Below are 26,467 nucleotides of genomic sequence, written 5' to 3'. Positions count from 1 at the left end.
CTTCGTGAACTTGACTTTTGAATCTTCTCAGAAAACTATTTCGTGAGTGAAAGATAAAGGGGACGGTCATTTTGAGTTGGTCTGTCAGTTGATGCCCATTTGCAAGACATCGAAGCTTTCCGTGTACTGTTATTGAAAATTGCTCAACATCTCGGGTCGGATGTAAAATAACCCTAGCAATGCAATCTTTACAGAATCAATTTCAGTAATCATGTTACTACCAGGTGTGTTTGCTTGTCTTCTTTTGTTCCCTCTATATCGTACAGACTGAGTACATGGCAAACCATAAAACGATTTAACGATACTCTTCTTGACACAAATGCTTCTTTGCCGGAACAGCTTCCTCAACTAATGAACTCTACCGGTCAAATCGTTTCCAGTGAAATGGAGGTGTGTACGGACAATGGGCCGAAGTGATAATTTCTCGAGCATTAGGCTAGCAGTGCGACGATCGAAACCAAGTACTAATGTACGACGCATCCATTAGTCGATGCGTCGTATCCAGTGCTCTGTGCCGAACAAAAGTCCCATGACACATCAAACAAAACCTCAACCGTTCCTGGTGTTTGTGGACGCGTGCGACCGGGCAGAGAACCCCATTTTTATTCCCTGCCGGATCTCTTCCAAACGAAGAGGTTTCGAAATCTACCAAAAAGGTAATGACCGAACAAACAAAACAAGCACAAGAACAAGAAAAAAACATCAGCAACGCATTCTTATGTCAAAATCGACTCGCTTGATATTGTTGCCTTTGTGTACCGGCAGACAATGGATGCGAGAAGACGGAATGATAACGATGGCACAACACACGAAACGCCCCAAGATGAGCAGAAGATGAGAAGCCTTTTTGTTGCTTCGGGTGAAAATTAGAATCCTTAATCCAGAAATGACACCGTGAAAGGAGCCGGGTCAAAATGGTATGTGAAAAAAAACACACACATACACAAAATGTCCACAAAAGAGAGAACAATATTGCGCCTTGGATGTGCTTTTGCACCGAAAAGATGTGTATGGAGAGCAGGAAATGTTTTATTGTTGATGTTCTGTAAGCGAGGGAAGTGAGATTCGTTTTGTTGCCTTTGATTTTACTTATACTACTTGCTGTCGCCAGTTTGTTAAGGGTTTGGTATCAATTAGCATGACACTTGGAAAACATACGTCCTTTTTCAATGATGGAGGCACTTACATTAACAAATCCATTTTCAAACGAAAAGTCTTTTCGCTGCCTGAGAGTAGACAAACCGGCCATCCTCGTCACAGCCTGTTCCGTCCACTGAAACCAGGCGCCAGGCGAGAGCACCACCATGGCAATGTCAAAAATCATCTCTCGAGGGCGTCACGGAGCGTCCTCTTCTGATTGTCGTTTTAGCTTGACTCACACAGGCCCGTAGAAGGGCGTGAAAGTGATGGTGATAGCAGCTCTCACAGGGTTTCCAAGGCACTAGCACAAAAGCTCAACCATCACAAACACACACCCAGGAAGGATATAGGAGGAAACATGGTCGTCGTCATAGCCTTTTGTGTTCGCATTCAATCAAAAGGAACACAACGGACCAATCGGGCATACTGGATTTGTTTGTTTTTTCATAGTTTCATCCTTCAGTACTGTTCGACAAAATGGGTGATTTGTGGTCTCTGTGACGACTCTTGTTGTTCCGACGCTTGTTGGTGGTACAGTCACGCACGTGCAGGCACGCGTACCTTCTCCTTGCCGTTTCCTTCACCGCGGAAGTCGCACTGTGGCGCACAAGATGTGTGCCGGATTTGGGTGCGGATCTGTTCGTTTTATTTCCGAAACGAGACAATTCCATTTATCAGAACACAATTTATACGATCAAATACATCCGAGTAGGTAATTTGTTTTTTTCCTATTTGTTTTGCGCTCCTTCTCTTCCTCTATTCCTCTCTCTCTCTCTCTCTCTCTCTCTCTCTCTCTCTCTCTCTCTCTCTCTCTCTCTCTCTCTCTCTCTCTCTCTCTCTCTCTCTCTCTCTCTCTCTCTTTCTTTAACTTGCACGCTCACTCTGCAATCGTTGATTGAATCCTTTTGTTTTGTACACTATTAAGTTATACAAGTAACAAGCATTATCGCAAGCAGTTTCTGAAGCCGTAGGTCCGTAGGTTTCCCTACGATCATGTTATGTTCCGAGATAGAATCCCTAGAACCTTGACAATGGTGATGATGTCGGACAAGGTGCAAGTTTTACACCAAAGAAGACATTTTGCACATTGCAAGATGTGGAAAACGAATGAATAGTAATGGTTTAGCTATTCTCGTAATTTTAGTTCTTCTTAAAGTTTAAGATATGTGTGCTTTTTTGTTGCATTTCGTTTTCCAGCTCAAATGCTTAAGCTTGTTTTGATTCTTACCTTACCTTTGAACCCATATTACCATTATAGGTTCATGTCACACTTTTTTCTTTTGGGTATTGAAATAGATTTTGCCCTTTTAGCTGTAGACTCATATATAAAAAACATACACACTGAGTAGTGCATGCATTCAAAAGTACCTACAACGAAACGCACAAACCGAATCTCTTTCCGGCTACAGAAACAATGCTTGTTGAAAACCTCTATAACTATCCGGACAAAATGAGAATTCTGTAGAGAAAGGCTACCTCCAAAAGGAGATGTGCTGTATGCGCTTTTCAAGCCGTTTGGTTTGTTTCCTCTCCATGTCAGTTCTGAGCACTGATACTTCAGTGCCATTTGATTCGTCAAGAATTCGAAACATCCATTTACAATTATTCCTTCCATTTATCGTAAGTAATACGAATCATGAAGCAAACCATGACGACAAGTTTCTTTGAGACAGAGATACAATTCGATTCTTTTCCATTCCTGTATCTTTCGCCTGTATGTATAACGACAATGCCAATCAACCGACTAACCGTTAGGAATTTTAGAATTTTTTAATTGGTTTGTTCAAGAAGTTCCCTCGGAAATCGGAAGGATCGCATTCAACTATTTTCTGAGCTTGGAAGGATTGAATTCGTGACGAGGATGGGGATGTGAATTTTCCAATTCAATTATCGGTGTTAATTAATATTCAGACTTTTTATAGTTTCAATGCCGGAAAACAGATGCAATTTCTCACAGTTTTTCCGCTGCCTGCCACTAGCACACAATACAAACTACTCGCTTTGTGTTTTATTTTATAAGATTTTTATCAATTTTTACAGCCATCGACAATTGTTTATCAACGCCCCACAGCCGTATACTAGGCCAGTTTTTTTTGTCACCAGTGTGTGTGAACGGGTAGGGGGTAGGATCAGTTTGCTGTTAAATGGTATCGATATAATTCACAAACAATCGTCTCTCTTTATTCGTGGAAGCTGAGTGTGTGATAAACAGAAACTGGGAGAATAGCAAGAGGAGAAGAGGGGTCCCACTGTCAGCAAAAGAAAAGAACAAAAAGCAACACCGTGCTACTTGGCTGAATATTGATCTATGATTTTGCATCCCGCGTCGCGAGTATTTTCAATGGCAGTGTTTACTTTTGTTCGTTTTCGAATCGTTTAATCGATTTTACTGTGAGCGCCGTTTTGATAGCCTCTTTAAAAAAAAGTGCTACGCGACATTCTAAAACGCCAGGAAATGCTCGAATATTGACACACTATCAGTGGGAAATCCCTGTATCTGACCAAAGCCGCATCTTACAGTTTGGTATACACATGTAGCGAGTCTCATACTTTCTGGAGCGAGTGTTTATGTTCTATCGTTCATGTTTCACGGTACACAGATAGTTTTTTTATTATTTTTATTTCCTTCCACTTGAAATCTCCAGAATAATTTTAAAGGGATATCATTGAAATAAACACATTAAATTTAATATTGATCATTTTTTTTAGTGCATGGAACGGTTTTTAAGTGAAGCAAAACATTAATCATATCTTTTTTTTTAAATATTTGCTTAAAGTGGCTCAGGTAGGCAAGCAGAAAAAAAGTTACGACTTTAATATGTGTTACATGATACAAGTTTATTACATAGTTTTTTTGTGGCACACGTTTATTTGTGACTTTAATTTCATACTTTAATTTACAACATTTGTAAAAGGTATACAGCACATAAAGGATTTCAACAAAGAAATTAGTTTAAACATTTGATTAATTAAATAATTACTAACGCATAAGCGCGTGCTAGAATCAGTAAGATGTGTCAGTTCATTTTACAACCTTTTCTCTTCCGTATTCCTTTTGGAAGGAGATGCAAGTGTTGGTATGCTAAAAATCTTCAATAATTAATTGAAGTATTTGATCGTATTGATGAATTGCTATGCCGGTGATTTATGAATCGAAATGTATGTACTTGTTTTTCGAAGAAAGTTGATTGAAATATATGTTATTCTTGCATGTTTAATTGTTTTCATGCAAAAAAGTATCTTTTAGTTTCGGTACAATGTGCATTACTGCTGTATAGTTGAGTCCGGATACTATGGCTTTTTTTGACAAAATTATTTATACAGTTCATAATGTTCCACCGAAAGTTTATTTAAAATGTGCTTTTGAAAGCCATTCATCAATACCTAGAAAAAACTGCGTTCATGTATACGTTCTGCTCGACATGTGAAATCCTCGGAACCTTGCCGGATTGATAGTCGCTCTTTGACACTGTGCCATTCATCTTGCTGCTTTAAATATGTGCCAGTGAGTATCGTTACGTGTGAAATATCGCGATACAAGATGATACATTTTTTTACCACAAAACCCCGTCTCCAACAACCGAAAAACGATCTCGCTGTACCGAGGAATTCATTTCATTGCGGTTATTAAGTTGCAACCACTGTATGAAACAGACCATAAATTGTTCACTCTTCCCTCGTTGTCCCTTCTGTTCAGGGAGAAAACTACGGCATACCAAGAGGTGAATTTTTCGCTTCCCTTCTTACCTCATGAATTCAGCTTCATGACTTAATCGTCTTTCGGGAAATGGTTTGCGATATGTGCACTAACGGTGGCAAAGTGGACTATACGGGTGTGGTAGAGTCCATATTTTGAGTCCGTATCGAATTTGTGCCCAGCAAGCTCATTTTTTCTCGCATTCTCTCGTACCAAGCTGCCTTATTTTCGCAACCGGGTAAGCACTGGGAGCGTGTGTTCGATGTGGCATAGGATTGAAGGTCATCTACAGTGCCAACGGCTCCACAAATGAAGGTTCGTGCTTAACGCGTCGGCAAAGAATGGAGGCAAACGAAACGAACCAAAAGGAATAGGAGAACGTTTGCAATCTGGGACAGCTTTCTAAAGCTCGAGCCCACGGCCACTGAACTTCGTCGCTTTCTTCCCGTCACCGAAGCCATGGAATGATTTGTCGCGGATTTTGTGAGCGTGATTATGTCTTCCCGGGTATGGGTGAAATCGAAAGCAAGGAAAAAAACTAAAGATTACACTTTTCTTGTTTAAAACAGGCAGGTAATGTTTTCGGTAAATGCGGATCGATATTATCTTTAACTGCAAATGTTAAGATATGTTTTATGCTTTCTCTTTGTTGTTATTTAAAGAAGCTTGACACTCAAAAGATTGCACATCAATGCCATGTTTCTGATCTGCATCCAGACACGTCCGATTTTATTTAACTGAAACCAGCGCCTGAATCCATGCAACTTCTTAAATCCACTTCATGAAGCATTTATGTAACATCTTCGTGCGTTGTGTGAAACTCTCTATACAGCCAATCAAAAAGTTAAGTTACTCTCTTCAAACTTGAAAAGTTGGTCACGGTATGGGATTGGTTGGTATCGAACAAAATTTAAGTTTTCCAATGAGGCATCAAATTCGTTTATTGCTAGTTGAGTTAAATGATGTTAAAGGAATGTTTTGTGTTCTACTCTTCATTTCTGTGAAATACCTCCCCGTGAAGAAATACAGGAGGAATTTCCACTTGAATTTCGGGACTGCTGTTATCACAAAGCAATTGTGGTCCCGTTTCGCGCGACTCCGTGCAAACGGTAATTGAATTTCATGTTGTTGCTTAAAAACGCACCAAAGAACTTAAACGATATTTTTTGAAATAACACACACCAACTTACAAAAAGACTGGTAAGCTGCAGAATAATCATTCGGCTTTTTTTCTGTTATGAAAATCTATTCCCCCGAAATATTCGTAATGCTGAACATGATGTTTTCTTATCATGACCCCATGGAAGTTACAAAATTTCTTACACTACTGAGAAACGATTGCAGATTATGTTGATGCGAGAAAATTAGAAAGGAAATTAAAAACCGGATTCAATAGTTTAAATAACGTTTTTACACAGCATTTATATAAAGCGCACCCCATAATCGATAAACTCAATGGAGTGTGGAAGGTGCTCCGAATTCAATTACAAGTCACCTTTTTAGTACAAAGAGACTCACACCTAGCCCCACGCCGTAATACTCCTGCCAAAATAGCAAAAGTTAAAATTCAAATCGTTAGGAAAAGAGTTTATTAGCATAGCCTGAAGTCGGCGTGCACGCATTTCATGGCCCCCAAAGTAAAAATGCAGAGTAAAAAAAGTAGTAAAATGCCAAATTTATGCCAAGCGCCAAACTTTTTGGTGTAGCCGGAAATGTTGATTTTCGATTCTCAATGTTAATGCTATTTGAATGATTTTTGGAAGAAAAATGAGTGACAATAAAATATACATCCTGTTTAATCTGGCTCCACCAGCAGTTACCCTCGTTCTAAGAAATTCGATACTTGGTTGGTTGCCGTTACGCGTGACCTGTATATGTTTGGCCAGGTGACATCGCTGATGGCACCTGAAAATTTCCAATACACACCTCTGTTTGGACCGATTATGAATGCAAAGCACGAACCCGTATTGGCTTATTCACCAAGTGTACAGTGTTTTTCGAACAGATTAGCCTAAGATTAATAATCGCTTTCAGATTCACAGTTTTGCCTTCGGTCTTGCGGGAAAAAAATTACAATCTCAAACACTTCTACCACCACCATCACCAAGTCTGCTCAATGAAGTGTTGCAGAATTCAAATAAAATATCTGTTCAACATGTCAGGATCCATCAGTAACCTAACGCAGATCACGTGCATTTCCGATCAGCTTCAGGGCGTCCTCCAACTGGTGGCACGGTTATAAATTGCTCCCACAACCAACAAAAAACGATCCTCGCTCAATCATGCCACTAAGGCACGTTTATAAAAGTGTGAGGATGGATGAGTGAGGGTATCTATTCCTCCGAGGATGAAATGAAACGTCCTCAAAGCGGGAAGAAAATATTGAAAAATGGCACAAATATAGTTCACCCTAGGGGAAGCCCAGTTGTAAATGTTGCTGCCGTGAGAAGTAGCTTCTGAGCGTAGATAAGCAAAGCACTATACAGCTTAAGCCACACGAGAACAGCACCGTGAAATTGTTGAGTCCAGCACTAGTTTAAGTTTCCTCCCTGCGCCCAGGAAGCCATCCTGTCTCAGCCGTTCTTTTGTTTGTTTTTCGTTGAATATAAATGACAAAAATTAATCGGCTTATCGGAAAGAATATAAGCCTACAGAAAAAGAGCACACAAAATGACGAAAAATGGATGTCGAGACGAATACCAAAAAATACATCCGAAAAGCAATCAGTCGTGTCTGTCCTCGCCTTGAGGAACGACCATTCCTCCTTTCAACTATAGTGGTGTGTTTTGTTGAACTTTTTGTTTTGTGGTCACAAGCCGGCCATAAAACATTATTTTCCGATGGCACCTAGAATCCGGATATCATAGTGGCGGAAAAGGCACGTTCAAAAGAATATCTCCAGCGAATGTCTTGTCCAGGGCAGGGATACTTACGTCTTTCAGTGTCATTATCCAAACAAACTATAAAAGTATCCCAAAACATCGGATCCGACCGAAAACGGAAAGGACTCTTACTCGGGCCGTATTCCGTAACTAGGTTGAAATTTAGGACAATCCTGATAAGAAAACTGCCCGCTCAACGGAAGCCGATTTTCGCGAGCGCTCGGCATCAGCTAACCAAAACAAGTCACACCGTGTCATGTTCGCAGTGCACGGGGCCATTTCGGGGAGGCTAAACTGCCCTACCCAATTAAATTGGGCAGCTGTGCAGATGAACAAGAACATTCATTTCCGCGGCTCGGTCAACTTTAAACAAAACCCAACCAAAAAGCTGCACATATTGCGACTGTGACAGATTTCATCGTGTCCGTCTGTATTGCTCGTACTGCCTCGACTTGCCACAACCAACATTTTATAGGGTGTAAATGTCCGAGTATGTCGACCGAGGTGACGGAATGTGCACGTAACGGAGTGCAAATTTTTAATGCATTTTTTCAGTTTACTTCACAACACAGTGTGAACCGCATAGGTGATGAGTAGTAGCGATAGCCCATTCACTAGCCGTTAAGGTTGTCGGGACAGTCTTTCAAACATCTGTGTGTATATGGGAAAATGTACCTTCATTGTTGAGATAAGGAATAACTTTCATGTTCGTTCTAAGCTTGACGCCGATTAAGGTTCTGAAAATCTTTCTCAAATTGAATTGGGAATAAAATTCGTTAATCTTATTAACTAGTATTTAAAACTTAATAATCTGAACCCAAAGGTGGCCCTTAAACCCCATATTTGTATATGTGTGGCACCAGATTCCGATGCTCGCTGTCGATGCCATCAGGCACTCTGCGAGACTTCTCTCTTCCTTTCCAGCTATGTGTGTTTGAGGTTTGATGACAGCTTTGAATATTATTCCACGCAGGCACAGCTCGAAATTCGAACAAAAACTAACAATTTGTTAGCTTCACGGTAGGTTTTGTTTGAGTGCGGTTGAAAGAGCGCAAAACCAAAAGCAGCACACTGTGACCCTACCTTGGTGGTGTGGTACGTGTCAAACGAATCCCTAGTTTTCTATGTTGTGGTCAATTTATTTGATACTGTCAGGTAATGTGGTGCGCGGAATCGCAAATATGAAGCCAGAGTAAACAAGGAAGCCAACAAAACTATCGAATCTGAAACTCAGCAACGTCGGTGAATTTATGTTTGATTTGATTGTGCGAGTGAGTGAAAGAGTGAGTGAGTAAAGGAGGATTGTGTGGTTTTTGCATTCGGAATTCGTTCACCGGAACATTACCAGGAATTGGGTGTGCGTGACACAAACATCGAATTTGTGAAAACACGCATTCCGGAACACCGATCAATACTTAACCTGCTTTTGCTATAATTTATTTGGCGGAATTTGGGGCAAGTGTGCCATACGGGGCTAAAGTGCCACCAAGTATTTTTCCTTAAAAACTTTAGTTTAATGATCAATTGTGTATACAGTTGGTTGCTTTCCAATGACTAGGTGTACTGAGCCGAATTACATATAGACCAATTGATATTTCCCTTTGTTTTGAACTGATTTATATTGAGTTTTAAAATTGAGCAGAATATTATAATTTTTTAATCCAACCAAATAAGCTCTCAAAAATCATGCGAACAATCAAACGAGAAAATATTTACTCCACCATAGCTATTTACGTCCATAGCTGAGAAAACGTGAAATTTATTGTGGGGTTAGTTGAAAAAAACTTTCTTTTTGTCACTGAAAAATTCCATTTCAAAAATATTACAACTTTTGGGGCAAAAGAGCCATCTCTATTTGGGGCAAGTGTGCCACCTTCTTTCATAGGCGCGAGCTGTCAAAAATGTAAACATTGTTGTAGCGTTTAGCGGTACGGTGCGCTTTTACGAGCGGATTCTACTCCAGAAAAACAGACCAGCAACAACCCATATTGCGATACTGTTTGTAATGAAAAGGGGTTCATTGGTAACTCAAGACATGTAGGAATACATACACTAGTGGTACAAACGTAATAATTTCCAATTATCTAAGAAATACGGTTATTTTAACCAGGTGGCCGTCTTGCCCGATACGACTGGCACTCTTGTCCCATAGCACAAAAAACAACGTCTTTTTGGACCATTTTTAAAACGCTTCAAAAACTGTTTTGTTTGCACTTTTTTCAAGCGAAACTCATTTATAAGTGAGGAAATAGATGTAAAATGGTTATGAGATTTAATCGGCTTTTGAAAAACACGTTTTAGTGAGTTATAACTTGAAATTCTCAAGGTGGCACAATTGCCCCAAATTCCGCTATATTGTTTTGTATCATTTTTCCTTTTTTTGTGACGTAGTGCCAGGTACTGTTTCTAAAGCACGCCCGTCTTTTTATCGGTGGGGAAAACATTCTACAAAAACCTGCCATGCCACTGGTGTCAGTCGTGTCAATTGCTACGAACGATGGTGCGATTTCGCTCACACAATCACACAAATGGAGGAGCAGTTGTCGACCCATTAACATTTAGATGAGCTAAAAATTCATTGGGAAACAATCGACCAACGCACCATCGTAGGGGTAAAAGGAGTTAGCACCGTGAAATGGAAATAAAGCAGCCTATGATTTGACCTGTAAACACAGTTCGGAAAAGATTTGGCATAAATTTAAACAGACTTTTATCCTGGGAAAAAAACAAAAACTCACACGCCTAGGAAGCCGACAAAGTTTATACATTTTTCAGCAACTGATATTGCTATTGTTGGAATCTCGCGTTCCAACTACCTGTCATAAACGGGACGTTTTAAAACGAGCGACCAGTACACGAACAAGGCACGAAGCGTAACAGAAAAAAGCGTTAAAAAGGGCCGCAAAATAGGAACGAGCCCTTTTCTATACCAATCGCGGAAAAACGGACAAATTTTTTGGCGCGTAATAGTACAATAAATCGTTTTTGGCAAGAAATTTAATCCGCCTTGGTTTTAGTTCCCAACAGCTATAAATATAGCGAACCAGATGACAACAATAAACTCGTATGCCATCAGGTGTGTTCCCAGCGGTTTCTTCAGAAATAGACCATTTCATATTAAGGAATAATTTATCTTAAAATCTACGTCCAAGCAACAAAGTGTCACCTAAAATCTATTATTTTATCTTGTCAATACCATTGGAAAAACGCCTATCGAATGTCTAAATGCCAAAAATATACACACAGCGATACACAAAAAAGAAAGCATGCACCATTTTGCGTCTTATTTTGTCACAGCATTCATATCCTTGTCGCATATCTCGACTGTATGATGAGGGTTTGGCAGCCTATCGAATGGTTTGCGTGTGCGTAAGGTGTATATGACGCAGGCAAAACAAGTTACACTCAGAAATAGATTTTATGGAAAACAGTTAAAAAGCGGGTTTTGTTTCGCTATGAAAATGATGCCAAACCGTTTTATTGCAGAAATGCCTGGGGGAACAGAAACTGGATAAACCTCCTTCAAATGAAACCATGCCACTCACAGTACGCGTGAGAGCGGCATGCCAAGCAGGATTTGCAGGAGGCTCGAAGACACCTCGAAGATCGAAACATTGATACCCTTGCAAAGCCGGTCAAAACATTGCGTCCAACAACAGCTACAGGCTGGTTGCAAAGCACCTGGAGCGGTGTTTTTGTGAGTGAATCGAACTGAAGTTTTTTTTCAGCCGTGCGTCCATTGAAAGCTATCAGAAAGAGGAGAGAACAATATGTGGGACGTGAGACAGAATGCCACCGAATGCCAAAGGGAGTGAGTAACGGAGGGCACAAGAGCCATTACAAACATTAGCTCATCAGTAGCAAAGAGTGCCGTATGCAAAGGTTTCGGTGTTCTAAAGTACCGCGCTGATACACCGGCCTAGAGAGCTCTAGCGCTGCGCAAGCAACAACCAGTACTGATTGATTTTTGCTGAACAGCACGTGTGCTTTTTTGCATGCTTGGGTGTAACATTTTATCCTGTAAGGTACGCATATTTTGTATCCACCACCGCCATCGTATGACTACCGTTGAAGATTATTTCTTTGGTGGAAGAGAAATGAGCTTTCGGCTTCAGTATCTTTTTGGTCAATTTGTTTATTTTTTGTCCGTTCGGACGACAAAAACAAGCAAAGTATCAGACAAGCTTTACATAGAAGATCCTGGTACACTAAAACATGGACCATCTCAACATGAAGCTGGTTGATTTAGTAACATTCAGCACAGCATTTAAAAGGCAACCACATTGGCCACACTTTGCTACACGAAAACACATCAACATAGTTGGGAAGAGACACTCGGCGTGAAATTGTTTGCTCACGTGTTACATATTTCGTGACTTGGCTCTATGTTTGCACAGTTTATAGCACTCGTATGCATGGTGGTTATAAGATAGGGAATTGTTTACTTCCAATATTTCAAATAATTTTAAATATTTAAAGTAAAAATTATTTTACTTCTTTATGCTCTTCGGGAATTGGTTTGAGTTGCAATGCATATGAATACAGCAAGAATCATATGTTTAAGGGAATGCGTAGAAGTTACACGGTGGTAAAAATAACAACCGGATAGCAATCAAATACAAATAACCTTCAGCAATTTAATTTTGAAGTTGTGAGTGTCTACGTAAATAAACTTTCAATCAACTAGTCACCGACCATTGAAACTGCTACGAGGGGATCATGGTAATTGCTACCGTTACTGATTTTCAATCACACTTCTACTTCGCGGCTCATATATCGAATTGAAATTAGTATATAGACTTAGACTTTTGCAATAGACTTCTGCACTGCTTGCATAGCATGACTGAAGCGTAAATGATCAAATATTAGGTGCAATCTATTCCTACACCAATTCAGGTAAAAACAAATAGCCGTTTCCCCTTTCGATTGACATTGTGCAACTTTTTCAGTTAAAAATAACTTGCTTGATAATAAAAAAGCGTAAAAAACGTGTAACGAATCCACAATTTCCATATGGTAGTTATTACCAGCAGCTGGTGAATGAGTTTGCGAGAAATCTGTTTCGTTTTTCATGCCACTATTTCTACTGCAAAATCGAGAAATGCTAGTTGAGAAGGATCTATCGATTTTACCCTTGAATGCGCGATCCTGATTTCCATTTTTATTCACCACTCTGGAGTGGGTTCCTCTTTTTTCTCTCTTTTTCTCAATTGCTCTCTCGATCAGAACATATGCATTATAAAATGATTTTTATAGCACAACTAGCCATTGCTGATGTAAAATGTAGAAAAGATTGGATTTCATTTGCATCTGCCTGGACCACACGATACTTTACGAGCAGTAAATCGTTTGGATATGCGACTCTTTAACAGATTAGGTCTCAATAGGATGTATGGAACATTTGAAATGTTAAGCGTTGGGACAAAATATCAATTCCTATTCCTATGTTTACCACCGGACGGTCGCTTCATATCAATTCACAACGCATGCTGGAAGGAAAATTGCTCCAACAACCAACGCGTGCTTGTCGTTTTGTAGTCCTTGTCTGTTTTTCCAATGCAATGCTTTTGGTCAATCCTTCTTTTCCTCCCACACCGTTTCCTCGACTCAAATGGGATGTACATTGCTGTCCACCTTGCATGACCTGCCCGAAGGAATGCTGCACGTACTACGAAATCTGGAATTTCGGACACAAATTTCAAACGTAATGAACCGACTGGTTTTTCCGTATCAAGCATCGCCCATCACTTAAGTAACGATATGTTGCGTTGCGCTTTTCAATATCCCTTTTCTGTGTTCGATTCCAATCCCCCATATTTCCTCCGAAACATTTGCTTTCCCAATTGACCTTTTTGTAGTCTTTCCATTCCACCATCTGGCAAAAAATGAGAGATGAGCGCAAACAACCTGAGAAAAGGCACTGAAACAGACGACGGTAGCCGATTGATTTTATGCAAATTTATACAGCCCACAACTCGGACACACGGCTTTAATGAGAAGATTCGTTGTAATCGCTTCTCGTTGCGGCCGGTCTATATCGATGGTGAGGCTCTTGGGCAAGAAACACAACTCTTAGGATTTCCCGATTATCACCCGGATTACAGCTTTACTTTCACGGTGAAAGTTATTAGAAAAGAAGTATACGGTCTAGGGAGTGATGTGTTCGCTTTATTTTTTGTATGGTTCTGCTTAAAAGGGCAGTAGAACGGCCAGCTGCTAAAAATGTTGTGCAAACGAAAGGAAAAATGACCAATTTTGAATGACCAGAATATAAGCCTTCCCATCCGTTGCCTTTCTGTCTGTCTGTGGCCTGTGATTTCAACAAAAAACCAAATTTTTGGTGCGAGTCACACTTAGCTTGGATATTCCATAAATGTTTGCATCACTAAATCCAGTTGCTAGTATGTTCCTTATTTCAGGTATCACAGAACTTTAAACGAATGTGAATTGGCATGCAGGAAAAAATTCAAAAGCCCCACTACACACGTGTTTCATATACCCCTCGTGGAAAGCTTTTCAATACCAACCACTCTAACGTTCTCCATCATTCCACCACGGAACAAACAAACTAGATTGACTGACCTGCATAGTCCAGCAAAGCATCACTTGTAGAGCAGCGAAAATTTGGCGCACCAACCGACTTTTGTCTGGCCTTATTGATTGATGATATCTGGGCCACTCATTCGCACAGCGACGACGCGTCTGGTGGAGCGCTTTTGGCTGGATTTGGAAAATGTCAAGCTGCAAAATAACCAGGGCGACGGCGACAGGCGAGGACATTCTTTGCCCGGCGCATTGGTATACGAAATAATCAATCATCATTATATTTTGTCCATTACCGTGCAGCCCAGTATTATTGGTTTATAAATCCATCAGTAAACAGATAAGAGCCACGCTTCGGGCAAACCCATGCACATCACAAAATGCTGCATTTTTCAGTTCAATCGTGTTCGTTTGAACTCTATTTCTATGGTGCCTATCAATATATCAATATGGTGGATGGAGTGGGATACGGTTGACGGCTCAGTGGAAAAGGGTTCGTAGTGAACTCAAGCAATTTATCCTCTTAGCACAGAAAAGAAATTTCATAAGAGAAATGCTGTCTGACTTTGTTGGTGTCTGTTCAGGAAGAATGAAGAACTCGAAGAACCATAATGGATAAATAATTGATGTAATGAAAGAAGATAGTGCAAGACAGTAAAAAAGTGTCAAATTTAATGAAATCTTAAAGTGGCAAATCAAATGATGGAGCAAAATTAATCCCAAGTACTATCTGGTTTCGAAAGTTTCGATTAAATACAGTGTACGTTGAAGTTAATGAATTAAATTTATTTAAAAAAAGAGGCTATCAACTTGCTTCACCGGCAGCATTCTTAAAAGGAGTTTGATCTTAAGTAGCATTGCTTTACCGCCGACTGCAGCTGAAGACCTCTTGAAAGCCTATGGTTTTGCTCTACTTTCCTCTAAGCAGCACAGTAGAATCCATCTCAAAGTCACCTGGCCCCATGAACGTTAAATAGTTGTTTTGTTGCAAGCAGGCGCTACAAGATTATCGTCATCTGGGTATTGCTCGCTGATGCCATGGATCACCGGAGGTTCAGCCATCACATAATTCATTCGCCAGTCGGGAGTAGCTTGGGCATGCAGCGGCGGCCACTAGTCACGGGCAACCGGCCAATCGACATTATACTATCACTCATTGCAATGATTTTCCAACCCTGACCTCTACACCGGCCTTCCGTTGCGGTCCGGTGTGAGATAACGAATGAGCTGGAAATGATTGTTTGATTTATGATTTTGACATGAGCAGCTAGCAGTGCCTTCGCCCATACACTTCCCACGCGGTGAAGAGAGTGCGATTCCCGGCACCAACAACGATAGCGAACATTATTCAATTACAGTACCATGGATTACTGCCACTGAGCCCCATCGATGAGCGAGAAAGCGTCTGTCCGGTTTTCGTACCGACATAAGAGTGATTGACGATTCTGCCAGATGGGGTTGAATGGTGGTCCGGTGAATGACGAATTCTTCCCTAGGCAAGCGGAATGTAAGAAGGGATATGTGCGTGCCTACGTCCGAGTTAGTCATTGTATGTATGTTTGCGTGTGTACATTCGGAAGGTTGTAAAAACTCTGTACACGGGTGCACAGTTAGGCGTCAGAATTGTAAGTGTTTATTAAGATTTAAAATGAATTCTTATATACTAGTTTCTTCAGGTTCTATTGTGGGAAGATTATTTTCTCTTCCTTTTTCACATATGTTCGTATCGCTAGCCTTTTCCTTTTTGCCACGCCTACGCATTCTCCTAGGAGGTTTTCTGGTTCTGATGTGCTGTTTTATGTCAAGCGATCCTGAAGGAAATGTGATCCCTTTTTTTATTGCTTTCTCTGGTGAGAACAAAATGTTGCATTGATTGCAGGCGTTGTGGTTTTCCCTTTTTGGCGTAACTGTACCTAACACTTGAATTCGTTGGTGCATGTTCCGAATATATCGCATCATTGACAAATACTTGAACTTATTGCTTTTCGAATTTTTTATCTGTTTCATGTTATTAACCCATTTACGTTCGAGTGAGTTTTAGGTTTAACGATTTTACGGCCGTGAGAAATATGGATGTGGAATTTTCCTACGCTTCTCGGAGTTAGTCTAGCTTGACACACGTGCATGCTGTAATCCTAAGTTAACCGTTATGGTTTTGAAATGAAGTAATTGACTGCTAAAAAATGCAAGTAAAAATACCCAGATGGCCCTACTTGAAGGGTTTAGGATTACATTAAGTTTGTCTCCTTGATGGTACGTCTGTTCTCGAGTATGTTTGAACTATCATATTTTATTCTATTTTATGGTTAGAAAGAAATATAAAAATCTGGATTGTCGCGTTCGCAACAACATGTTATATTATATTTAAGATAGCTGCTTAAAATTTTCAACAATAGTCAAAATGAAATGTGGTAAGCAAAACAATTTTACGAACATGTCTTTTTAAAATCCCGAGGCATCTGGCAACGAAGGTCGAAACTTAATACCATCGTCAATCACTTGTTACCCACTGAACTCCGGGAATGTAAGTTACTGTATAATGTTGAGTCCGTTGTTACAATTCTTGGTAGTTTGAGCGATATTTAATGTATTGAAATATTCAAGGCAAAGTAAAATCAAACGAATATTTTGTTCGTAATTATCTTTTACCCGAGAATTGGTAAATCCTTCGCAGAAGAGCTGCAGGGTTCAAATTTTGCATTGTGAATTGTGTTCATTATTGCCATAACTCTGCATTACAGGTCCGCTCTATCTTCATCAGAGACCTTGTTTAACATTTTATTGCCCGGAGATCCGCATTTAAAAACCATTTAAACCCATTTCGCCATAAACTTTAATTTATTGAATCTCATTTCCATCGGCAAACCATACAATATAGTATTACATATCATGCTATGCCTACACATGCCTTATTTACCTGTTGAGAGTGAGGGTGTGATTTCTTGAGGAAAAATATCATCAACCATACTGGAGCTACTGATGATTTTTTCAATAACATGTCTGTGAGCTCGGTGCTAAAATAAATAACGTGCAAAGGTCGTTAGTGTAGCAAAGGCTCACACCTCCAGCAGAACTTAGCATCCCGTTTCTGCCCAGGTTTGGCCTGACCTCATACCGTTATTATTATGTCAATCATGTTGTGCTCTGTAAACACCGCCCCAGAAATTTATCTATTTACATAATCCAGCTTCGGTGTCAGGGAAGCACCAGCAACAGCTAAAAAAAATTGAACGCTTTCAAGTCGATACAGAAAAGAAGAAGATAAATATCACACATACAAACCAAAAAAAGAGGTTTCTACACCACACAATGACATTGGTTTCATCATGCATAACCAACGACCGTAACCGCTCTGGAAAATTAGAGCCCAAATGATCCTTGCCGACCTTTTCGGGCAAATTTTGGCCCAGGCTCGTATTCAAAACTCCGATCACCCAAGCCGCTCTAGAGGACTCCTTTCACGGATGCAAATTGCCGAGTCCCATTTTTCGCAGTGGCTTAGTTAATGGCATTTCGAAAGCAGCCTACCAATTGACCCGCATTTAATGTTCTGATGCGAGTAGACAAATGAAATGAGGAAGAATGAAGCCACATTCACGAACCAGTATTGTTGCTATAGTCGTCCAATAAATCCCTACTCCATGGACAGTTCACACGAGTACGTTATCCCGAAGCGCGCATTTTGCCGGTGTGTTCTCACTCTCAGTTTCGTTTCCTCGGTGACGATATGCTGGATTATGTTTACCATCGGCCGAACTACATGATTGCCTACGCTCTTCTCGTTTTTGCCACGAATTCCTCAGCCCCGAACAAAATGAAACCAGATTATGCAGGTTCTTTAATTAGTAATCATCCTTTCCATCTGTTCAACCCGGGTATGGAGTTTTTTTAGTAATCAAACCGTAGATAAATACTTGTTGTACAGCGCAACCTTATGAAAGACAGGTCCGGAGACCACTTGAATGGGGCTTCGTTTGTAATCGATCGCCGTAACATAACAGCGTCGATGAGTGGTAGTCTACGTGTAGTCCAACTAGTTATGAAATGACCCGAGCGAATGGTAATTAAGTGTGAGCGATGCCACTGAAGAGGTGTCTGTGCTTAATTAATATGATTATAAGAATTTACTACAATAGCCTACATTGAGGTTGGATAAGCAAAACAAACTTTATTATTTTAGTTTAAAAAATAAACTTTAAGGATTCTCTAAAGGAGTTATGTCATGAAAAAATTTTGTTCTAAGTTAAGTTTGTAACCCAACTTAATAAAATTTCAAAATAATTTACAACCAAAAAGCAATTTTAATAAAGTAATTAAGTAAGTATGAAGAAAGTAAGAAGTAGAAGTTAAAAATTAGCAAAAATGCCAATCTCATATTTTGCGTAAAATAGTTTCTATATCTATTAATAAAAGCAATGACTCGTCAACCAAAAAGCATCCAAAACCTGACAAGTCCCGAGTACCAAACACCAATTTCCGCCTGTTAAAAGAGATGTCACTACACTGCATCAAATCAAGAACAATTTGTGCAAAAAGTGAAATAAAAAAAGACCAACTTTTAAATGGAAATAACGAGTGAAAGATAAATCACCACCATCAATTAGATTCTCATCCTGTACACCCACGCATGACTACCCATTTCGGGAAGGAATGATGAGCTGCCCGATTATGTTTCTTCTCGCCCTATCCTGACCTCATTACGGTGAACGAAAGGGCTCGCGGTGGATGCAAACGTTGTTGCCGACCGTCTGGTTGAAAACTGTAACAAGAAAGCAAACGACGCTTGGATAAAATCATCTGAGCAAGTGAACAAAAACCGTCCACACAAATGTCTGGAAGCATCAGTCTGCCGTTGTCACACTACGTTACCAAAATGAATGTGCGGGTATGTGTGTGTGTGTGTGTGTGTGTGTGTGTGTGTGTGTGTGTGTGTGTGTGTGTGTGTGTGTGTGTGTGTGTGTGTGTGTGTGTGTGTTGTGTGTGTGTGTGTGTGTGTGTGTGTGTGTGTGTGTGTGTGTGTGTGTGTGTGTGGTGTGTGTGTGTGTGTGTGTGTGTGTGTGTGTGTGTGTGAGTCTATGCACAAAAAGAGCAGAACCAGGAGTGTGGTACCATTTCGTCAAAGCAATCTTTCTACAAAGCAAATCCAAGCATATGCTGGCATTTTTTTCGTTCGCACATGATTGCATCTGAATCCAATTGCACCAACAGAAGTAGAACATATATTCTTCCTTTGCTCTAAACGGCAATGGAGCAAAGAGTGGTAAGGTAAAAAAAGAACTCGAAAAGCACTCACGCCCAGGGAAATTGGTAGGTTCTTCATCGCATTTTTCTGTGTACCATCGCACCATTTCACGACCAGTGATGGAAACACTTCAAGAATGGCTACATACTTTCCCGTTCGCTGTTTTCCGTACATGGTAAAGGATGCTTTGAACCCCCAGGACTCAGGGGCTGCCTCGTATTTCTCTTCTGTCGGCCTGATGGCTATGCTCATTTCTCTCGGGCGTCATATAAGAAGCCCATCCAACCATTCCGGTAGCTAATAAACAAATAAAAAGACGGAAAACACAACAATAACACAAATTGAGGACCACTCTCGGGACGCCTGGTTCGACAAAAAAAAAATAATAATAAAAAACACACACACAACGGCGAAGTTTCGGGAAATCGAAGGAAAATGGCACAAACACTCCATCCCAAGTTTCAACCTAAAAAAAATGTGCACTATTGCAACGAATGGATGCAATTTTTTATTTAATTAATTCCACTTAGTGTTTGTTTACTGCACAAAAATGTCATCGTCGGTTGAACAACCATCCGGTTCTCAACCCCCGAGCTTTGAGCCCACGGAGTGCCACGGCGTGGAAAGAAAGCTTAAGAATATTTTACTTTTCTTTTCATTCTCCGTCTTCTGAACGCAGCACGGAGCAAATTCCTTTGGACACGACGTGGCATTTTTGTTTTGAGGAGCTAAGCGAACGAAAATGAAAATGTGTCTTTGTCTGTAGCTGTGTGTTGTTTTCGGCTTAGAAAAATAAAGAATCATGTCTTAATCCCAGCTGTCGCATGGGAGAGCGTTGAGCTCGATTGGGTTATTATTTATAAGCTGGAGGCTCTTGGACGGTGGCTAAACTCGCGAAAAAACGGAAAACTAGTGAACAATTGGCGAACTGGTACGTGGTGCCTAGGACTCAGTTCTTAGATAAGATGCTATTGAAATTTATAACCATCATATCAAGATAGAGGGAACGATAGTAAACGCTTCTGTTAGAGCTTAATAAAAATAATTTTAATTCTGCTATTTTGTAAAGGACAGATGGATCTTTAAACCCCAAATCCCAAAGAACTTGGAAGATTGCAGAAAACAATCTTAGACAGCAGAATGTATGAATCTCAGTTATTAATTATTTTTTATTCCCCAATAATTCATTCATAAGACCTACACATTTATTATGCCTTTTATCATCCCATCATAAAGATGTTAATAAGTTAATTGATAACACATAAAAGCCCACCCGCCAACTGCTCTCTCATGCTTCTCTTCCAAAAGACAAAGAAACAAACATGTGATAGCTTGATCAATTTAAGCGTGGTACCACCATACCATTCCCGCTGAGGCGTTAATGCGTGCCAACCAGCTTCTGCCGTCCTTCTGAAAAGTTTCTAATATCCTACTCCTAGACCGGGCTATAACACCACTTCTTCCAGCCATAGCCCCGAAGGCTCGTTTTAATGGATGGTCGTTAAACAAAATATTATTCCATCCCAAAATCAATTAGCCTCGCAATCGGCGTGGTTTATTTCTGCATTGGTCGCATGAATGGAAGGAGATGAGTTTTCGGCCAATCGACGATGCCCACACAGGGAACCATTTGCAATAATTAGTTAACCGTATTTTCAGAAAGTATACGGAGCGATACAGAAAGAGAGATAGAGAAAGAAAGAGAGAAAGTGAGAGAGATAAAGAGAAAGAGAAAGTGATAGCGGATGCTGCCAAGCAAGATCACTTAAAAAGTACGAGAAAGTGTACTGTCCGACGTTCAATAGCAGCATCATCCAGGAATGGTCTAAAACAATTTTATCTCGCGTTAATAAAATGTCTTTGTTTCGGGTGACCATGAGGCATGGTGCACAGAATCGCTATCATTCGGCCTGCTGGCCTAGCTTTATTTTCATCTAATTTGACGTGCAGCGACTTCCCACCTATAGAGGTACTCTAGCTGCCACATCACGCTTTTTATCACCATTAGCACAGCTATCCTTGCAACATTGCGAAGAAAATAAAGGACATCGATGGGGCCGGCTGTGGTATGAGTAGTTTGATTGAAAACTTAGAAAGCATGGCAGATTTTTCCTGTAACAGTTTTATATTTTGCCCTCATATTTCGTGCTCAATGAACGATACAATGGCGACAAATACCGTTGTCAATGGATTGTCATTAATTTATAGTGTCATGGAGGCGCCTGGTGCTCTATCCTCGCATACGGGTGATGGGTAATTGGTTCCCCCGAACGGTTTCATCGCGGACAGCAAATATAGTAAATCGATGCAAAAGGAAATGGATGGTGTATGCAGAGAAGACAATGTAGGAAATGTAATAACCCTGTGTTCAATTCAAACAACTGGCAATACAATGTTCTTCGATGTTTCGTGCCTGATGCAATACGTTGCACGAATAGCGTAGGTCTTATTTTCATAACGTCGAGGAATGGTTCATGGTAGTAGAAGCAATCACCACCTTTTGCTGTTACCCATTTATTTGATTGAACTTGAGCTAAAAGTAGAAGCTAATTAATATTCATTCACACTCTTTGACATTGATCCCGGTTATGATGGTTCGCAGAAGGATATATTTAACACGTAATAATTTATACAAGCAATGATATTTCACAAAGATTATTACTGTACCAAAGTTTAACAATCATTAGATTAAGTGCTTCATTGAAAATTCAATAAAATTTATCAGGTTATTTAAATAGCACAACAAATATATCGGAAACATTCGGAATAACAAACACTAAATAACTAATAAACTAAAAATTGCTCTTTTTACGTTGAGGTTCACAGTTCATGTCCCAAAGCAACTTTCAGAAAATATAAAATGCCACTAAATTATTTTGATTGAAATTTAGTCAACTATTTATTCAAATTCTTCAGCATTGACTCCATTATTAAGTCAGCGTGTGTATGGTTTTAGCAATTAAATAGCATTCCACATCACACATGCATAAAAGAAACGACACACGATACAAGCGCCTCGCATGCCGTTGGCTCCCGCGATAAAAAGCGAGTAAATCAATTTTGCCATTTTCACCGTGCCTGCTGGAAGCAAACGTTTGTGGTATGGTAGCAATACCGTTTATTCAATTGAGCATACCTGCCATTCGGATTTGAGTTAAAGGAAGAATTGGAAAATAGAGGACACACACAGCCAACGACGTCATATTTGACGAAATAACAAATTTAATTTTAGACCGTACGTTCGCATTGGTGCAACTATTTCACCGATCCTTCACCGTGCCCTCGATTGATGGCATTGTATCGCACAATTGATCAATATGTGACTGGGTTAGGACGATTGATTTCGTTTCACTCTTGTTTTGATAGCATCTGAATGAAACTTCTACTATCCTTTTCTCCTCCTTTGGTTATAGAATCTCGTTAAAGCATTAATTTCAGGAAAGCATTTTGAATTTCACTTTAAGTTGGAAACTAAATGGAAATGTTTGGCAGATTGATATTTTCCTTTTTATTTGAAAACGATATCATAATAATGTTGCTCTTTCAAACACAATTTAATACTAAAATATCAATTTTTTTATGAATATCATGCCGTTTTTTATACTTTAAGGCTGGTCTAGTGGTACAGTCGCTAACACATTCGATAAACAACATGCCCGTCACGGGTTCAAGCCCCGAATGTGTACTGCCATACGAAGGACTGACCATCCTGCTATGGTAACAATGAGTCACTGAAAATCAAGCTCGTTTAACTGGTGGGTACAAATATTTCATGTTTTTAATTATGTTAAGAAGATTAAAAACCAATAAAATATAATTTTAATTTTAATCTATTTAAGAGTTAAACAATCTTTTTTACTCTTCTTCTGTTTGGCAATCTACGAGGTCATGCCGATACATAAAGATTATTGAGACTTATTTCGAAACACACAGCCTTGTTCTTCTTCTTGTTAAGAGGGGACGGTCTATTAGAGGTTTAAACTTATGCTGGGCATGTTTTAGTCGTTCGAGCTGATGACTGCATCACGGGGTGGAATTATATTGATATGTTATGAATGATGAGAATATCAATTAATTAACCCAGATTGATAACCCTCACTCATATTTAATTTTGGTAGAATGTATGTGAAGTTAACTGTGATATGGGAAGTAAACACGAACATAGAAAAGTAAAGTTCTACGCGATTCATTCGCACATCTCGTTCAGTAGTTCATATTTCACAGTTCCCGTATCGGTCCCAAACTAACTCCTCGTCCCCAGAGCGCGCACCGCTTTTATTGCTTCGGCCCATCTTCCCTCTCGCTCCGCGTTACCCGCCGTACTGAGTTCCCTCTTTTTATTCCTTCCTTCTCGCGCACATTCCGTCGCTCACGCACGCTTCCTTACTCTTCCCTATTTCACATCTTCTTCTTCTTCTTTTTGGCGTAACGTCCTACACGGACATGCCGGCCTATACAGGCTTTCGTGACTTAATTCATTACCACGTAGCCAGATAGTCAATCCTTGCTACGGGGGGACGATCCATTCTGGGCTTGAACCCATTACGGGCATGTTATTGAGTCGTTCGAGCTGACGGCTGTACCACGGGACCGCCCCATTGCACATGTTAACTTTAAAAACATTAATCAATCCGTCCAAAAAACAGAATGTGTAAAAATCAATATCAAGTGGGCTTCTTACTTTACTAATATAACAAAACACAGATTACATAAAAACGAAGTACATCAAAACATATATTATATCAATATATTAATAACAAAATATTATCCAATTCCTCAAGATGTGTTTTATCCTTCTACATACGATCACTTAAGTCTTGCGTAAAACTGACCTTAAGACAATTAGATCATAACAATTCGGTAGCAAAAAGAAAAAAAACAAAGGTGGTGAAAAATAATATAGCCTAAAATTTAAAACTGTAGAAAGTTACAAAAAAGCATGTCAAATTATGCATCAGCAAAAAAAAACTTAAACAGGATGTTACAAATTGAATCCGGATGATGATGGTTTCTTACCGTCGATCTTTGCTTCGTACTATTTTTTCCACTTGATCGTGTCTCGAGGCATCGCATGGCGTACGTGGTCAGCGTACAAACAAACTTACGAATCGAAGTCAGAATTCATGCTAGTAGAAAATGGATTTTAAATTGCTCTACATTGATCTTCTGGACACAGAGTGTCCATGCAGAGGGTGGGGGGAGGCCAAACATAACCTTCTGTGTTATGGTACCGTGGTGCTTCCGCGAGGCGTTTGAAATTTCACCGAATCACTAGCTCTGCTGGAACGCGAGAACAACCGTACGCTGGCGGTTCGATGAATATCTATGTTTGGATTGTGGATTTGTGCATGGCGCAAACGCACACACATACAAGCAAACACACATCCTGTTGGCTTTCTGCCTCTCCAAATCACTCCAAGAGAAAATCCAAAATCGAGGACACATAATGCATCCATTCCCATCGAAAACCGAAGAGAGCCATTGGATTGGTTGGGAGGTTGGTGAGCTGGGTCGGTGAGGGTTTTGGTATCGAGCGAACAATGAATGTGGTTGTTTTTTTTTATTTCTCCTTTGTGCAATTCTTTATGTTGCATTATTGCTTTTCTGTAGCTTTGCATTGCAATTACCTTGGTAGGAGACCGTAATGGAAGCAGAGAAACCGAAATTTATCTTCCGGATTCCCATTAGTGGTCACTGATGCTCGGGAGCATCCGGTCCAGAACCGGTTGCGTGAGTGACATATGTGACTACTGTTTAGATACTGGATGGAACACGACATTAGGAACAAAATTTAAATATTCTTTCATTTTCCGTTTTGTTCGCTATTTCCTGATGGGATCTAATATTATTACTCTTTTCTGTGTGGATGCAGCGGAACCTGTATTTTTGGCGCGCAGTTTAAGTGCACCGCTTTAAACAACCAACTTAGAAGTACATTGTGTGTGTTTTGTTTTCTTTTCAGTTACTAAATTCATCAAAACAGGGGTCGGTGACAAGAACGACTTCCCACTCTATTTCGAGAAAGTTATCTATGAGGTGGACATCGACGAGAATGTGGAAATCAATCACAACTTTCTCAACGTCAGCGCAAAGACGCACGGCGAGGGTAAGTACCATGATACAACATACTGGATTGCTAAAAAAAATTCCTTATAAAACAAAAAAGGAGTTAATTGCTTTGATGAAATAAAACAAAAAATTCTAAATTTTTACTTTAACCCAAATCTAGGCACTTTAAACCATTGGACTCATTTTCAAAACAGTTGTATTTTAAATTTTATCTTTTTAAAATAATGGTGCGATCTTAAAAATATATGACAAAAATCACATAAAAATGTTTTACCAAATATTCGCCCCTTCTTTCAGATCATTTTCTATTGCCTTTGATAAGCGCATATAAACAAGAAACCTTCAACAAAGACGAAGAGTTCGCAGTCTTAGTAAAAAAGTACGCCTCACTTTATCTCGAATACCGTTGGTTTTTCCATATCCTTGGGAGTGCACAAGACCGACCTGTGCAAGAATTCATGTTTTCTTATGCTTTGTATGCACCTTTCTCTGTTTCTTGAAACAGTTTTCCTGAGTAACCTCCAGGAGCATTGCATTCGTGTAAGTCCGTTTTGCATGACGCATGTCACTTACCTCTGTTTGTGTGGAAATATGTGTAGGTATGAAAGTGGGCTTGTTTGTAAATATTTGTGCGAAGGTACCATACTGTTTTCTGTACTTGCTACTTTGTGGTAAGAAAACAAAACTTTTAGTACGTTTACTATTTCCCCAACAAAATGGAGCCTGGGCGCATTTTCAATGTTCGAAGCTTAAATCTTTTTGGGTGAGTGGTGTTTCTTTACAGATAAAAACGCACTTGAACGGGAAAACAAAGCAATTTGGAGCAGGAAGTGTTTGTACATCGTATTTTTTTTTGTGTTGTTTCTAGTTGTGAACTTTGTGAGCAAGATAAAC

The 26,467-nt window shown here is 39.8% G+C and overlaps 1 protein-coding gene across 1 annotated transcript in view; it reads left to right on the top strand.

Annotated features, from left to right (window-relative positions):
- Positions 1 to 26,467, top strand: part of LOC121595657 (neural-cadherin-like) — a 126,602-nt gene that overhangs the window by 38,906 nt on the left and 61,229 nt on the right. Inside the window, exon 3 of the mRNA XM_041919790.1 lies at positions 25,467 to 25,610. Within this exon, the coding sequence (XP_041775724.1) occupies positions 25,467 to 25,610 (144 nt within the window). The remainder of the gene's footprint in view (positions 1 to 25,466; positions 25,611 to 26,467) is intronic.

This window comes from Anopheles merus, chromosome 3R (assembly GCF_017562075.2).
Source record: "Anopheles merus strain MAF chromosome 3R, AmerM5.1, whole genome shotgun sequence".
In the NCBI taxonomy this organism is placed as follows: Eukaryota; Metazoa; Arthropoda; class Insecta; order Diptera; family Culicidae; genus Anopheles; species Anopheles merus.
Note: the sequence above shows the minus strand (reverse complement) of the source record. Positions and strands in the feature narration are given on the sequence as shown.